Source organism: Sinocyclocheilus anshuiensis, unplaced genomic scaffold, assembly GCF_001515605.1.
Source record: "Sinocyclocheilus anshuiensis isolate Anshui unplaced genomic scaffold, SAMN03320099.WGS_v1.1 scaffold850, whole genome shotgun sequence".
Taxonomy (NCBI): Eukaryota; Metazoa; Chordata; class Actinopteri; order Cypriniformes; family Cyprinidae; genus Sinocyclocheilus; species Sinocyclocheilus anshuiensis.
The window spans coordinates 507,332-523,617 of NW_015537937.1; the positions used below are offsets into that span (position 1 = coordinate 507,332).

General features: G+C 36.1%; 2 protein-coding genes across 5 annotated transcripts in view; one reads left to right on the forward strand and one right to left on the reverse strand.

Annotated features, from left to right (window-relative positions):
- LOC107659489 (protein EFR3 homolog A) overlaps positions 1–2,719 on the forward strand; it is a 43,666-nt gene extending 40,947 nt beyond the window's left edge. For all 4 annotated transcript variants that reach the window (XM_016448451.1, XM_016448459.1, XM_016448468.1 and 1 more), the window contains 5 exons: positions 289–374; positions 460–508; positions 595–698; positions 1,570–1,619; positions 1,726–2,719. In XM_016448451.1, coding sequence (XP_016303937.1) covers positions 289–374; positions 460–508; positions 595–698; positions 1,570–1,619; positions 1,726–1,831 — 395 coding nt within the window. In that variant the 3' untranslated portion in view covers positions 1,832–2,719. The remainder of the gene's footprint in view (positions 1–288; positions 375–459; positions 509–594; positions 699–1,569; positions 1,620–1,725) is intronic.
- Positions 2,720–5,311: 2,592 nt separating this feature from the next.
- Positions 5,312–16,065, reverse strand: oc90 (otoconin 90). The gene is made up of 15 exons (XM_016449460.1): positions 16,023–16,065; positions 14,986–15,048; positions 14,645–14,840; positions 14,080–14,186; positions 13,244–13,366; positions 13,094–13,159; positions 12,755–12,805; positions 11,923–12,039; positions 11,672–11,779; positions 10,396–10,488; positions 9,228–10,301; positions 7,925–8,029; positions 7,261–7,432; positions 5,934–6,040; positions 5,312–5,815 (listed from the first exon to the last, which is right to left on the reverse strand). Exons 1-15 carry the CDS (start codon positions 16,063–16,065, stop codon positions 5,433–5,435), a joined length of 2,808 nt encoding a protein of 935 aa, XP_016304946.1. The 3' UTR covers positions 5,312–5,432.
- Between the last annotated feature and the right edge of the window lie 221 nt (positions 16,066–16,286).

The window sequence follows — 16,286 nt, forward strand, 5'->3', positions numbered from 1 at the left end:
TATTTTGCTGTGATTGCTGCCTGTGTTTGTGTGATTTGCATTTCCTTCTGTTTAATAATGTTCTCATGCTGTTTTGCCTGAACATTACATTCATTAAACATGAGCAGTCAGCGAGATTACACTGGCTGGCTTTGGGAAATTCACCTCCCTTCATGAATAAGAGGCGAATTAAACCCATATATCACAAATGCGAATACTGGGTTTAGTTTAGCACAAATCCATGCATGATCGTAAATATTTCTGTCCTTAAAGCTTCGATCATTTATATCTTTGACTTTTGACCCACAGATGAAGACCGGCTGTCCCGTAGGAAAAGTTTTGTCGACACTATTTCTCTCCAAGTTGACATCCTTTCCAACAGCTTGCCCGATCAGGTACACTGGGCGTAATTAAATCATGCTCGAGTTGTTCATCATTAAGAGTTAGACTAAAGAACATATTTATGTGTTTATCCTGTAGTCTCAGCTTGCAGAGGAGATCACGTTTGAGACCCTGAAGAAGGCCATCGGTACGTGTGGATTAGTGTCTACTCAGTGTTAGTTTGTGTTTGTACTCTGTGTGTGTTAGCGTCTGATGTCGCTCCATCCCTCTCAGATACCACTGGTCTGGAGGAACAGGAAAGGGAAAGGAGACGGCAGGTGATGGAGAAGTTCCAGAAAGCTCCGTTTGAGGAGATTGCCGCCCACTGCGAGTCCAAGGTACAGCTTGTGTGTTCTGCCAATCAGCTTGCATTTAAAACAATTGGAAAAAATGAGGAATGTTCCAATATGATTTTAATCATGAATTGGCATATATGCAGTAATGTTCAAACGTTTGTGGACAATTTTTGTTGTTGTTGTTTAAGAAAATGTATGCTTTTATTCAGCAAGGACCCATTAAATGGATGAAAACATGACTAAGACATTGATAATAGTACAAATAAATGCTGATCTTTTAACCTTTATATTCAGTCTCCTAGAAGAAATGTATCAAGATTTCCACAAAGGTTTTAGGCAGCACAACAATTTTTAACATTGATAAAAAGAAAGGTTTCTTGAGCAGCAAATCAGCATATTAGAATGATTTCTGACGAATCGTGTGACACTGAAGACTAAATGTAATTATGCTGAAAAATCAGCTTTGCCATCACAGGAATAAATTAAATTGTAAAATAAATTAAAATAGAAAACATTTATTTTTAATTATTTAATATTTCACAATATTACCATTTTACTGTATTTATGACTACATAAATGCGACCTTTCAAAACCAATGATGACAAAGTTTTGAATTGGCCAATATACTGTATAATAATATTAGATATAAGTAAATTTATATATAGTCATATAGTTAGTTTTTGTAAGACTTATTACTCTACCAAACTCTGCATTGAATAAACCATTTCCTGTCAAGGTGCAAAAAATATGGGGGTTTGCTTAAACCATTTCTAACTTTTCCTGATGAAAAAACTATTTTCAAGATGTATGACCTTACATATCATTGGCTTATTAAGTATAATTGGTGTAAGACTGTGTTGTGGTAATTAGAAGCCCTTGACGCAGCATTTGAATGTCCTGTGTGTGTTTTCAGGCCAACATGCTGCACGATCGCTTGGCTCAGATATTTGAACTCACCATTCGGTAAGTTGACATTCCAGAAAGTAGAATATTTACTTATAATGTTTGTCATCTAATATTTCAGCGTGAACTGATATTTGATTGGTTGTTTTGTTTTGTTTCTTATCAGCCCTCCCCCGAGCCCATCGGGCACCGTGACGGTGACATCAGGCCATGCCCAGTACCAGTCTGTGCCAGTCTATGAAATGAAGTTCCCTGACCTCTGCGTCTACTGAACCACGATCTTTCACCTTAACTCTATCACACAGACTCAACCTTGACATGTGACCACTGAACTTTATCACACTTTATGTTTGGTCCTGTGACCTTTAACTCACCTGAGCCACTCATCTTCATTAGGCACCTTTCACTATAAACGTCACATACATTCATGTCCAACAGAGAGAAGGGGTGCGAACTGGACAAGCGCGTCATGCCTCCATTCTGCACCAATCAGCACGCAGACTTTACAACCAGCTGTCCAATCATACACCAGCTCTGTAGAATCATGTGAATCTTATGTGTGTGGTTTTCAGTTTGATTCTTGCACTAAAAGGCAGCTCTAGGAATCAAACTGAGTCTTTTGAACACTTGATTCTTCAGCTTCTTAATGTATTGATTCATAGGAGTCATTTAGAAAATGGCTCGCTCTGGCTGCATTAAGGGAACTTAATTGCTAGCATTAATTTAAGTGCTAGTTTATTTTTATTAACTCATTTCTAAGCCATCATCAGGAGAGAGATTTGAACGTACAATAGGTTTCTGCTCGCTTGAATCTCTCCTATATAAATGATTATAGTGTATAGTATAGGCTATTTTTGACAGATATATATATACTTTTAGATGAACTGATTGCTGATAGTTGCAGAGTGTTGTGTTCTGTTTGCATGGCTTAGCCAATGTTTCACTGCAAACGTTTGTGAGTTTAGGCCTTTATTAATCTACAATTAGCCTTTAACTTCGATGTTGTGGATGTCAACGGGGCTTTTGTTCACCCAGAGTTCTTAGTGATCACTATGCTCTCCCATTTTGCCTTCACTGTATAGAGAAACCAAAACATTTGCTTTTCATCACCAAAGAGCTCTGCCCATGCCCTTCCTTTATGGCCACACACGGCTGCCAATCAAATCTTGAGCCAATCAGAAACTGAATTGTCTTTGAGGGCGGGAATACCGCAGTGTTTTTGAACTCAAACCTCAGATCAGTTTCTAGAAAACTGGGAGCCGAAAAATCATTATTCATTACAGCGAGGTGGTCTTTCTGCTGGACCTTAGGCCTGTCGCACCTCCTACGGTGCCTATGGTGGACTATGCATGGCAGGGGCGTCCTCTTCCCTGAGGCAGGCCTAACCCTGACCGCATACCACGTGGTTTTCTGCAGGGTCTTCAGCTGGGGACCACCGCTCATTGACGTTTTGCCCCTTAACCCAGAACATGGATATCAGTGTTAAAAAATTATCTGCATTCATCAACCAGCTGTTTTTACATCGAGCCACAAAGGCGTTAAAATGCTTTTTTTTTTGCTTTTCAGATAACTTTTTTTCATCTACCTTGGACAAAAAATGTGTCATGCTGAATTCTTACAATTTATTTGTGACTGTTAGATGCTGAAATACTTTGCTGGAAATGTTTCACATCATCTGTGCTTCCTGTGGTGAGAGCTGTGATCAATTTCAGTTGCGTTTAGCTGGTAGAAACGTGTCTATGCACAACCGTTTAAAACATTTTGGTTGATTCTGAGGTGCTTTTCATGGATTCTGGGGGTTTGTTGTCATATGATTGGCTTGTCTTTGTTTTGTGGATGGAACGGCAAGTGAACGGACAGGTGTTTATTCTGCAGATTTGGTGCATTTGTATGCTGATTATGGATGCGATGCTGTTGCCATTTTTTTTTGGCCTGTGAAATCGGTGGTCCGACTGTTTGTGACCAGAGACTTGCACTGCATTGTGGGATTTGTATGCACAGAAAGTAAAGAATGTCTTGAATTATTTAAAGGTTAAACCTCAGAGGTGGCTTGTTCTAAATTCGCAATAGGATCAATTATATGTCTCCTATCATTTCCATAATATCCGAGTTGATGACTGCAAGGTGGAAGATTTTCTGATCTGTCCAGTCTGTTTTGAAGTGTTTTGAAATGTTAATGGAAGGATTTCGGTGAAAAAAGTTGGTGGACAGGAAATAGTCAGTAGTTGACCTTTGGCCGTTGTGTTTTTCTCTCAGTAACTTGCTACATTTCAGTAGAAGTTGCTTTGCGACAATGTGCGTAAAACGCTATGATGAAATCAGGCACATTATTTCTGTAGAAATATAAGATCATAAATAATTTCTAGAATAATGCAATATATTTTTGGTGTAATATGAAATAGGAATGTGTTGTTTCTCCGACACATCATCTGTAATGCACCTTTAGGGGTGTGTGTGTGTGTGTGTGTGTGAAAGGGATACAATAAGTCTATTTTTTTGCATGCTGTTTTTGTTTTACATCAGTGAAGGGAAATCTTGTTAAGGGTCTTACTGTAACTGCAAATATAATTTTTAGTGTAATTCACAAGATATGTTTTATTTTCATCCACAGTGGAACTGTACTTTAGTATTTATCACATGGTTTGTCTGAAACTGATCTTTAGTTCCGTTTTATCTGTAACTCAACAATGATTTTCATTTTTATTTTTTCTGTTTGAATGGGAGAAAGGTAAGATGCGTTAGGTTTCATGTTGATGGTGATGTGTCGATATGGAATAGAAATGGTTTTGTAGTCTTCTGTGTGAAGATAGTCCAGAGGACAGGCGTATGTCTACATGCATCATGCTAGATTTGAAATGTGTAATGGTACGAACCACTGCAGTGTTGCTACAATACATGATTATAAAAGTTCCCATGAAATCTGTTAATTAGCCATATTCAGGTTCGCTGTCTGACAGTGTCTGCCACATTAATGTGCAATGAGATTTTATGTACGAGATCTTAGTCTTAATAAAGATTTTGTATTTAAATACTTACTGTTTCTGTTATCTTTTGTAAATTCTCATCAGAGAAGGCCACACATTTTTTTTAATTAAAATCAGTTTAAATTCAAAATATCAAAAACTACTGTATGATGTACAGTATACTTACAATTGTACCTAAATGCACTTTTAAATAATATTTAAATAATGTATAATTTATTTCACATTACAGTACTGAAAATTATATTTTTTGCATTACATTACAGAAGGCTACTGAGAATTGGGTAAAAATTCATAGAATGTTTCTTCAAATAGGCTTCTTTTTCACTTTATGCAATTATTTAATTTATTTTAATTTATTTTATTTTTATTTACTTTTGTGAAACATGACATGACATTTCTTGATATTTTTCATGAGATTCACCTGGACATTTTTTGTTTGTTTTTGGCCTTGTCATTTGTGATTAATTAAAATAAGCTAAAATAAAATATAAATATTAGATGAAAAACTTAGAAACTACATCTTGAAAAAAATCTAAAATAAGTTTAAGCTGAAGTATAAAAATTACTAAATGAAATAAAACTCATTTTTACATACTGCCTTTATTTTTAATTACACAGACATCAGTTAAAAGTTGATAAAAAAAACAAATACTGAGAAATATAAAAATTCAACTGCTGGCATTTATGATCCAGCATACAAACAGTCTTTTAATAGGTCAAGCACCAGCAGAGGAGGAGCAGCAGATCTTGGGTGATCTTTTGTGGCCGCTGGATACTGAGTGAGTTCAGACTGAGCTAAACTTTTCATTAAATGTGCATGACATCCTTTCTGACTGATTCTTCTATTTAGAGCTCCCTGAAATTATAAAAATTATAGAACTGCCTCATTCTACTGCTCCAATTCTTCTTCTTCTTCTTCTTCTTCTTCCTCCTCTTCTTCTTCTTCTTCCTCCTCCTCTTCTTCTTCTTCCTTTCCTGGCTCCTCCTCTTCCTCCTCTTTGATGTCCAGTTCTGGTTTGCTGTGTGTGGGGTTTTTGTCGAGTGCAGGTGTGTGTGAGTTCATTTGAGGCCGAGCTGGGGTCATTTCATTGCTCTCCTCACTGGAGTCCTGACTGGCTGATTGTGCTGAAGAATGAGGCTTACGATGGCACGGTGGGTGGGGCCCAGAACACGAGGAGGTGACTGAGTGGTTGTAGTGTGAAGCCGCCATGCACTCGGCGGTCGAACGATCGCAGACGCACTGCAGTCGATCACACACACTCACACCTGAACCTGACACACATACACAACACAATCATTAACACAAAACTGACCTCCAAAGAAAATGTTCGTAATTGTACTATTTTTGAAGTAGTTTTTGCATGCATTATGTGTGTGTGTGATGCCATACATCCAGGCTTTCCATTGTGGCAGCTGATGTGAGCGTTGAGTTTTCTGTTTTTCCTGCAGCCCAGAACAATGAGCTGCTCCAAACAGCACTGCTGCAGAAAACAGCACCTGACACAGAGACATGTCAGAGACAGACTCAGGACACAACAGAGCTTCACTGAATTTAATTGTCTGTGTGTACATCTATATATATATATATATACACTGCCACTCAATAGCTTGGACACCCCTAACTTATTTTGTGTTTCTTATGATCTTATTAAAGCTTTTGATTGCTTAAATGCTTGAAAAGAAATGATTGATTTCTTTATAAAACATACATAGTGGATTTTAGTTTTTATACTAGATATAGATTGATTCAAAAGTTTGGGGTCAGTTATATTTTTTTAATGTTTTTGAAAGTCTATTCTGCTCACCAAGGCTGCATTTATTTGATCAATTATTGTAAAACGATATACAGTAAAACAGTAATATTATGAAATATTATTACAATTTAAAATGGCAGTTTTGTGTTTGAATATATTTAAAAATGTATTTTATTTCTGTGATGGCAAAGCTGAATTATCACTATCATTACTTAAGTCTTCAGTGTCACATGATCCTTCAAAAATCATTCTTATATGTGACCCTGGACCATAAAACCAGTCTTAATTCGTTGGGGTATATTTGTAGCAATAGCCAAAAATACATTGTATGGGTCAAAATTATAGATTTTTCTTTTATGCCAAAAATCATTAGGATATTAAGTAAAGATCATGTTCCATGAAGATATTTTGTAGTTTTACTACCGTAAATATATCAGAACTTTGATAATTTTTGATTAGTAATATGCATTGCTAAGAACTTAATTTGGACAACTTTAAAGGCGATTTTCTCAGTATTTAGATTTTTTTACACCCTCAGATTCCAGATTTTCAAATAGTTCTATCTCAGCCAAATATTGCCCGATCCTAACAAACCATACATCTATGGAAAGCTTATTTATTCAGCTTTCAGATGATGCTCAAGAAAGAAGAAGATGTTAAAAACGGATGTGTGCTGCTCAGTAAGTTTGTGGAAACTGATACATTTTTTTTCAGGATTTTTTTTTTAAGGAATATTTTGAAACAGTATAAATGTGTTTACTATCACATTTCATGAATTTAATGCCCCCTTGCTATACAAAAGTATTCATTTAAAAACATTATTATAAATATAAATATATATACAAAATATATAAATATAAAAAAATAAAAAAATTATGGACTCCAAACTTTTGATAACTGCTTGTCCTAACTTAAACTGAAGCATTTTTTCCAGTGAAGATGTGTGTGTTTGTGTGTTCTGACCGGTCCAACTGGTCCACTGGGTTTCCTGTCCCCTGCTGTCCACAGTAGCAGCCGTAGTGTTGATACTCACGAGGACATCGTCCGGTCAGACAGTACAGCATTTCTCCCAGCGCAGACATGTCCCTCAACACCTGACCAGATGCACTGTACTGGAGGAAAGAAGTGCTGCACTCTACAAACACACACACATACACACACACACACAGATTAATCCAACCACACTTCTTTGATTTTGGCATCTTGTCATTTCTCTCATCATTTCTGTGTCTGTTTGTTACTTATCCAATATAAGTATGTTTACATGCATAATAGTTTGATTTCAGCTGTACTAAAGCATTAATTTGCCTTTTTAAATTGCCATGTAAACTGTTTAGTCTGACTGAAAATATACCAGGCAGTTTTGTGCAGTCAGACTAACAGACCTACTGTAAGTAATGCTTTGTGCAGCATGAATACAAGTTAATCAAACTACAACTGGCTTTGGCTTTGTGTGGATGTGCTGAAAAACAGAGGTGATGTGTATTTAAGGCAAGACACTACAGGCAAAACTGTTATTTTTTCACAAAGATTTTAGGCTTTTTTGCCTTCATAAGTTTTTTTTAGACTAGTGGAAAGATGTATGTATGTAGCTGTATGTTTTGTCCATTTTCTCTATATTTCTTACCTTCAGAGTCGTCTTGCTGCTGCTGCTGCAGATCTGACAGTCCAGCAGCCTCCAATAAAGACCAGGCAAAGAGCGGCGGCGCCCGTCTCCGGACCCGGTGAGACTCTGAGAAACACACACAAATACACACTGATTTCTCTGGAGTACAGGAGGATGTGCAGGAGTGTTTGGAGAATAGCTTAACCTAATTTACCCAAGCAGGACAAGTTCTTGGATGAATCCTGCTACAACATTACCATACCAATCAACCAATTCGATTTTAGTTACAGGGTCTACCAATCATTTTCCTCTGATTTCACAAACAAGTTTGGACTCTTTTCACAGTTCTGGGGTTCTCGAAGTGAAAGTGGTCATTATTGGGTAAACTTCTATAGTGGTGAACAGAAACTACTGGGTGTAAGAAAATATCGATACACGTGAGTATCGCAATATTTTGTTTGGCGATACTGTATCGATTCTCAAAAACGCGATATTGATATTTTCAAAAAATGTATACAAGATTCAAGGCCATTGTTTCGTTTTGAGTTTATATCCCGACCGCTAGATAGCAGTCTTCTTACCTCTGAACTTAAGACAGTGACAAGGTGTGACAAGGTTTGTCCAGTCCCGCCCACTCCCGCAAACATTCTAATATTGCACATAATTTTCGCGTATCAGGGAGCCGCTATCAATGGGGAGTATTTAAATCTCTTTTGAATGAGCGCTTGCGCTGTTCACTTTCACTTTCGATTTCGCGATCACGCGCACTCTGTGTAAAGGCAGCACATCTTACGATATAAGATTTTGTCAATAAGCTCCGGATCCGTTGAGTAGCAAATTCTCCACCATGGTCTTGTAGGTCATCCCTCCTCTCGACCCATGATCAGTCAAATCTGACTCCTGCAAGCACTTAATTGTTCCCCCTTTACTCATACTGCACAAAAAGTGGTTCAGTAGCGTTGAATGTTACAGGGACAGATTAATGCAAATGCAGATGCCAAATCCAAAATAGTGTTTCAGTGACAAAAGAAGAGAGAAGAGAGAATGTCAAATTTGCCATCACTCCCTCATCTGTTGTATTGGAAACAGCGTTAATCAGTTTTCTGTAATTTAATGCCAAGGTAATAAAACAAAAGCATAGTGTTATAAATCAAAATTATTATTTTTTTAAAACTGAAGATATAAAACATTTTGCTAGGTTAACTGTGAAAATGCGTCATGACATCCTTATATCAACCTAACTGACCATTTTCACAGACTGCTGAAACAGGAACATGCCTGCTTGGTTAACTCATATTGTTTTTACGTGGATTGTCACTATTACCAATTTTCTCTGATTCCTGTGAGCTGTCAGATGGCTCTTCCTCTTCCTCTTTCTCCTGCTCCTCTTCCTCAGCGGACTCCTGCTGAGCTGTAGTGGTCAATGACGGTGCTCGATCCAGGGCAGGAGGTTTCTGGGGACGAGGGGCGGTTTCAACAGCAGCGAGGCCTGATGTTGTGGTCCGTGTGCTGACGGGTTTGTGAGGAGCCGCAGATGTGGTCTTGTGGTTCTTAGTTAGTTTTGCAGCTGTGTGAGCTGTTGGTCTTGGTGATACGCTGTGAGGTTTAGGGAACAGCGCTGGAATGATCCACGTGGATAGACTGAGCTCTCTGACCCTGGATGGGATCACAGTGGTTTGGGTTTTCACTGATTCATCTTCTTCTTTATCACTTTGTAGATCTTCCTTACTATTTTTCTTGTGCCTTTCATCCTCTTCAGATAGAGATGGCTTTGTGTTGGCTTGTGTTTGAGTTGTCAGTTTGGTTGTGCTAGAGTTGCCTATTAAGTCACTCTCTCTGTCAGTCTCTTTATCTTCCTCACTCTTCTTCTCCAATATCTCTTTTTCCTCACTTCCTTTCATTAATGTGCGTTGCACCAAAGTGGTTGCAGCTACTGTGTTTTTATTGGTAGCTGTTGGCAGGGTTGTTTTGTGATGTGAGTATTGATTGGTTGTTATTTTAGTGGGTGTGGTCATCAGAATTATATAAGGGCTTTGACTGGCTTCTTCTGTTTCTATGTCACTCTCTGTCATTTCCTGTTCCTCTTCTCTCTCCTCTTGTGACTCATCACTCTTTTCCTCTGATGTGATGTGTAAAGGTGGGCTGACATACGGTTTAGCAACGTCACTTAGGTCATTAGTTGTAGTATGTGTACCAGCTGTGTGTGTAGTATGTGCTGGTGCAGGTGACTGAAGTGTGTCTTCATCACTCTCGTCATCCTCCTCCTCAGATGATTGTGTGTGAGTTGTTGGTGTTGTGTGGGGTGTATAGTGAGGGGTGTGTGTGTATGTATCTGGTGATTCTGTGACAGTCTGTGATTCTGTTGTTGCAGTTAGCGCTATTTGAATAGTCAGCTCACCTGTCATAAAACCAAAATATTACAGTCAGAAAACATGCTGAATGTTGTAATGAGGTCATTTGCAAATTAATTTTCCTGTATAAGAAATGCTCACTGTTTGTGCTCCACTCCATTGCATTGTGGGTTGTAGGGATTTCTTCTTCCTGTTTGTCTCTGCCCGGCTCTTCTGTCGTCAGCACTGCAATAACTAAAATACAGAAAGTAATTAAATATTTATTTATATATTATAATAATTGTATAATTTAGTCCTCATTGACTTTCATTATATAAACAAAACAGTTGAAACATCCTTCAAAATATCTTCTTTTGTGCTGTTCAGAACAGTATTGTTTTTAACTAAAACTACAACTAAAACTATTAGATTTTTTTTTAATAAAGTTGAAATAAATTTAGTCCTCACTGACTTTTATTATATAAACAAAAACAGTTGAAACATCCTTAAAAATATATATTTTTTGTGCTGTTCAGAACAGTATTGTTTTATTAACTAAAACTATTAGGTTTTTTTTTAATAAAGTTTAAATAAAACATTTTAAAAAATTTAACTTAAAAAATTTACAAATAAAATAGAAATGTTGCCTTTGCAACTAGCAGAAATAAAATAAAAGTTAAAGTTGAAGTATTAATATTACTAAAATTAAAACTGAAATAAATATAAATTAAAGCTAAATAACTATAATAATTTTTTAAAATTATATTGAAATTAAAATGAAAAGTGTAAAATATAAAAATATCATACAAAATTAAAAAATAATTATAAATATTAAACAATACTATAATAGTATATAAATAATGCTAAAATAACACTGGTGCAGACAATAGAATGTCATACACTCTTGGAAGCAAATGAGGGTGAGAAAATGATGCAATAATTTTCAGTTTTGGGCGAACTATCTCTTTTAATGTGTTTACACATATTGCATTCTTGTTTGAAATAATTATTGTAGTAAATGAGTCTTGCTTCTGATACTTAGTGTTCTTATTGGGCAATTTATGCCATTGGTTCTTGATTTAGGCTACATCTTTATTCACTACATATAGACTTTCTTTCTTTATTTTAAATTGCTTAATTAAGAATTAGTAGAAGCCAGCATCTACAAAAAGGAAAGTAACAGAAATGCTAAGAGCCTTACTTGAACCCAAGCTGTGGGTTTTAAAGGCTTGTCGTCATTTAGAATAATTTGATCACATTTGATCAAGTGTTTTTTTGAACAGTGAGCAGTGAGTGTACTGGAATTTCAAAGAAGTCCTTGATGTACTGTACAAGCCGAGATAAATTTGTTTGTGACTAGCTAAAAGCTCAAAATGCATAAACCAACACAGTGCATCTGAGGCTGTAACTCAGGCTGTAAAAAACAGGACACTCTTACCATCCTCATATTCCACTGCCTCCTCTTCCTCTCTCTCAACTATACTTCCTCTCTCTGAGTTTCTGTCCATTTCTCTTTCCTCTGCTTCATTCTCCTCTTCCTCTGGACCTGAAGATGAGGTTCAGCTTAGATCAGTGAAGTCTTTAGGTGGCTGAGGATTACTGGAGTTCTCAGAACTAGCGATGTGAGGGAAAAATCACCCTCTGGGCTACAGAAAGGAGTCTAAATATAAGTTCAGTGAAGCGCTTTACCTGACTGAAATATCCCAGGGTACTTTGTGCTCTGGATATTGCTGCTCTGAGAGCCATTAACCAGCACCAACTCATTGGTGAAGTTAGTCACAGTCTCATTCAGTGTTCCATTAAGTCCTGAAGACAAAGAGTAAAAGAGGGAGGAATTTTTTGTGATATCTAAAGATATCCTTAAGAACAGAGTGTATCTTGTTCACTAATAATTGCTAAAGGTTTCTCATGTACACAGAAACTGTTCTTATGCAAAATTCCAGCTGGATTTTCATCGTGTATGCACGTGATCTTATTTATTATAATATTGCTACACTCCACTATATATTTGATTTAAATACAGTAAAAACAGTAATATTGTGAAATATTATTACAATTTAAAAGAACTGTTTTCTATTTGAACATATTTTAAAATGCAATTTATTCCTGTGATGCAAAGCTGAATTTTCAGCAGCCTTTACTCCAGTCTTCAGTGTCACATGATCCTTCAGAAATCATTCTAATATGCTGATTTGCTGCTCAAGAAACATTTCTTATTATTATCAAGTTGTGCTTCTTCATATTTTTGTGGAAACCATGATTTACAAGATTCTTCAATGAATAGCAAGTTCAAAAGAACAGCAAATATCTCGTAATATATCAATTGTTTAAATGTCTTTACTGTCACTTTTGATCAATTTAATTCACCATTGCTAATTTCCTATATATATTAAAAAAAAAAATTATATATCTTATATAGCTATTTATAAATGCATATATGTAATTTTATAATTATTTAAAAACTATTATATTTATTGATATATTTGTTTATATTAAATGATTCCATATTTTTGTGCATTACCATAGAACATGATCTCCATGTCGATGTCTGATGGAGAAAGCTCCACCCTGTCTGAGACACAAACCACACTGTTAGATGATCAGCGTAACTAAATCTCTCTCCCATTCTCTTATGTTTGGATAATCTATTATTTCCCTCAAACATGTTTTTAAATGGCTGGGGCCGACAAGTAAGTCATTAATACTAAAAAGTCAAGTCATTCATACAGTATACTGTATAAAGCACATTTAAAAAGCAACAAAGTGCTTTACGGCTATTACAGATATACAGGCAACAATGAAGAGAACAAATTAAAAAAAAGATAAAACAATGAACTAATGTGGGTCTAAACAGCCTCACCTGTTCCATTGACCATATCACTAGTATAGGTATCATTATCAGGTAGATCCGTCACAAAGGGAGAGTCTGAAGGGAACATGAAAGAGAAAGGAAAATGTTCTTAAGCTGTAATGTAATATATTTTTCTGAACACACCTGCTGTTACTGTACCTGTCTGTGCTGTGATTGGTTGGTTACCTCCAACCTGTTTTGTGACTGGATGGTTGGAGCTGATGCAGTCTATAACCATCTGATCACAATGACAGAATCCTTCCTCACAGAAATCCAACATATCTGCAAATATTGGATACAGAATTAAGGTCAACCAACTGTTTTCTCCACTTGATAGATGTAACTTAATCATGTCATATAAATACTATACTGGTTAGCGACTCTATAGACAGTGCTTTTGTAGGGCAAAACCCAGAAACACTTCTGATTCCATTGTCTTTAAGTCATTGGGCATTTTACATATGCCGAGTGTAGTTAGGTTTCAAAATTCTTAGAAGGTGAGTTGTTAAGATTGTCATGATGAACAAAATGTTTAAAAATGATAAATGTTTGTTTGTCACAGACCTTTTTTTAAGAAATAGAAAAATGCTATTGGGTTTTTGTCGAAAGGAACCAGGGTGATTTTAAACCCACAAAATTATGTTATCACTGCAGTGCTCTATAAGCAGTGTTGGGGGTAACTCATTACAAGTAATGCGAGTTACGTAATCAGATTACTTTTTTCAAGTAACTAGTAAAGTAACACATTACTTTTTTAATTTACAAGAAAATATCTGAGTTACTTTTTCAAAAAAGTAACGCCAGTTACTTGGTTTTCCCATTTATTGACTGACAAGTCTCCTGATGCATTACTTTTAAAAGTAACTTTCCCCAACACTGTCTATAAGCATATAGTACAAATATTTGTTATCCCTTAGTTGGAAATAACTTCCTTTAAGGCTCTTTGAAAAGCGAAAATCTGCCATGAAAATGTTTTGAAAAAATGTGTAGCCTACCACAGCTGGAGTTGTAGCTGCAGGTGTAGTTGTTGTATGTTGGTATCCTCCGACTGCAGTTTCTCTCCTTTAGCTCTTGAGAACATCTCCAGTGGGTAAAACAACACCTACAACACAATCACATTCATTTATTTGTGTATTTTTATTTATAAAAATAAAAAAAATATCATTACAAAAATGAAAGGAAATGAAAACATTAATGTCCTCTGATCTCACCATAGATTGTTCTTGCACATGTGGGTGTATGTGTGTGCCTTTATATCAAATTGAATATATGTGTGCATTTATATTAATATATGCACTTTAATATAAAGTGCGTGTTTGTTTTTTTACACACTTCACTGCTCTGTCTGTTTTTATTTTTAATATCCTTTCACCAACTGCATAGAGAAGCAGCTGAACAGACAGAAAGAGGGGTGAGAGCAAGAGATGAGTGTGTGTGTGTGTGTGTGTGTGTGTGTGTGTGTGTGTGTGCACGCGCGGACTCCACCGTGAAGTTAATAAATCCATTTAAAATCTTTCTACCCCCTCCTGAGTCTAATTTCATCCGCTTCCCATCTCTCACCGGTCGAGTGTGTCGGCGGGCTGTACGTGTTTGCGCGCGGTGTCCCGTGTGTTTGCGTTGCTGCAGTAATGTCCGTGATTGTCGATGTCCGCGGGACAGAGTCCGGTCTCACACTGCAGACTGACTGCGAACTCCAGCACCGACCGCAGGTCATCAAACACAGCGTACAGCCAGGTGAACCGCACACCCAGACAACCTGTACGTCAAACACACACGAACAATCATCTATTTTAACGATAAACGACTAATATGTGGTTTAATTATATATTATGGAAATTATATAAATAACGTGTCCGTAATAATTTCTCCTGGGCGTTTGTTCGATTGTTAAAGGAACTCACCAATCAGAAGCTCATCAGAACTGAGGTCACTTGCTTCTGGGCAGAAAACAGCAGTGCCATGAACTGCACAGAGAAAAGTTTGTCGTAAATTAATGTGTTTGACATAGATAATTAATTCATAAGTTATCATCACCATATCATTCCAATAAACTGAATAAGTGCAATGCAGTGTACTATGTCAACAGGAATATAAGAATTTTTGCCCCAAAAATGGTAGGAAATCTTAGACTGTCTAGCACATAATGCATAGGGCCTGTTTTAGACGGCCAATAAAAACTTTTCTTATTCACACTATTTTTTTGGTATTACTTTATCTCAAGTTACTTAATATAATCCAATCCTACACTGTTCAGTATATATATATATATATATTTTTTTTTTTTTTAATTTTTTTTTTTTTTAATTGTTAATCTGACAAATCTGAAAAAAAAAAAACTATAAACTCAGTTTCACAACAAATTAAGCAAAATATATGTTTAGTCAAGCAACAAACCTAAAAAATAACCTCTCCAAATATTGCAAAATAAAATTAAAAAAATATTGCAAAATATTATTTTGTTTTATGTTTTTAAAACATACTTTTATAATGCGCAGTGAGTTAAAGGTTAATGAACTGGCAGTTTCTTTCTGTTAAAAAAGTGCATTCTGAACAAAACAAATTGTAGAATTTGATACTAAGTATAGTTGTAGGTACAATTTCATGTTAAACATGTCAAAGGATTTTTATCACTGAATATTGACTGTTAAAATAACTGGCAAATAAAAACAGTATTATTATGAAATATTCCTACATTTCTTTCTTAATATACAGTACTGTATGTTAAAATATAATTTATTCCTGTGGTGGTAAAGCTGAATTTTTTTCAGCAGCAATTACTCCAGTCTTCAGTGTCACATGATCCTTCAATCATTCTAATATGCTGATAAAAAAGTGTAAGAACTAAAAATAATTATCATGTAAATTTCAGTTTCAAGATGATGAACTCACTTTCACCTACACCTTTGCTCCTGACAGAAGAGTGTTTACATATTCTCACCTTTCTGCAGGGTGAAGAGGAGAAAAAGATACAGCGGCCTCATCTTTATCTGCTACTAAACAATCAGTTGTACCATCCAAATATTCTTAGGTTCAGTCCAGCACAGTGAAGAGGCCAAACCAAGAGCTTCAGCAATTGGAGACACATTCATCCAAACTCGGTGCTTCGCAATCTCCTTCTAATGCAGGTGCGTGTAAGAGATGAGAAAATAATCCCAAAATGAACAAAGGCCTATTTAGGACACTCTAAAAGTTCAAAGGGCAA

Coding starts and splice junctions, on each gene's coding strand:
- oc90 (XM_016449460.1), bottom strand. CDS start 16,065: ATGAGGCCGCTGTATCTTTTTCTCCTCTTCACCCTGCAGAAAG. Junction 12,806..13,093: donor TGATATGGTCAATGGAACAG/GTGAGGCTGTTT, acceptor TTTGTGTCTCAG/ACAGGGTGGAGCTTTCTCCA. Junction 6,041..7,260: donor CCAGTGGACCAGTTGGACCG/GTCAGAACACAC, acceptor TCTCTGTGTCAG/GTGCTGTTTTCTGCAGCAGT.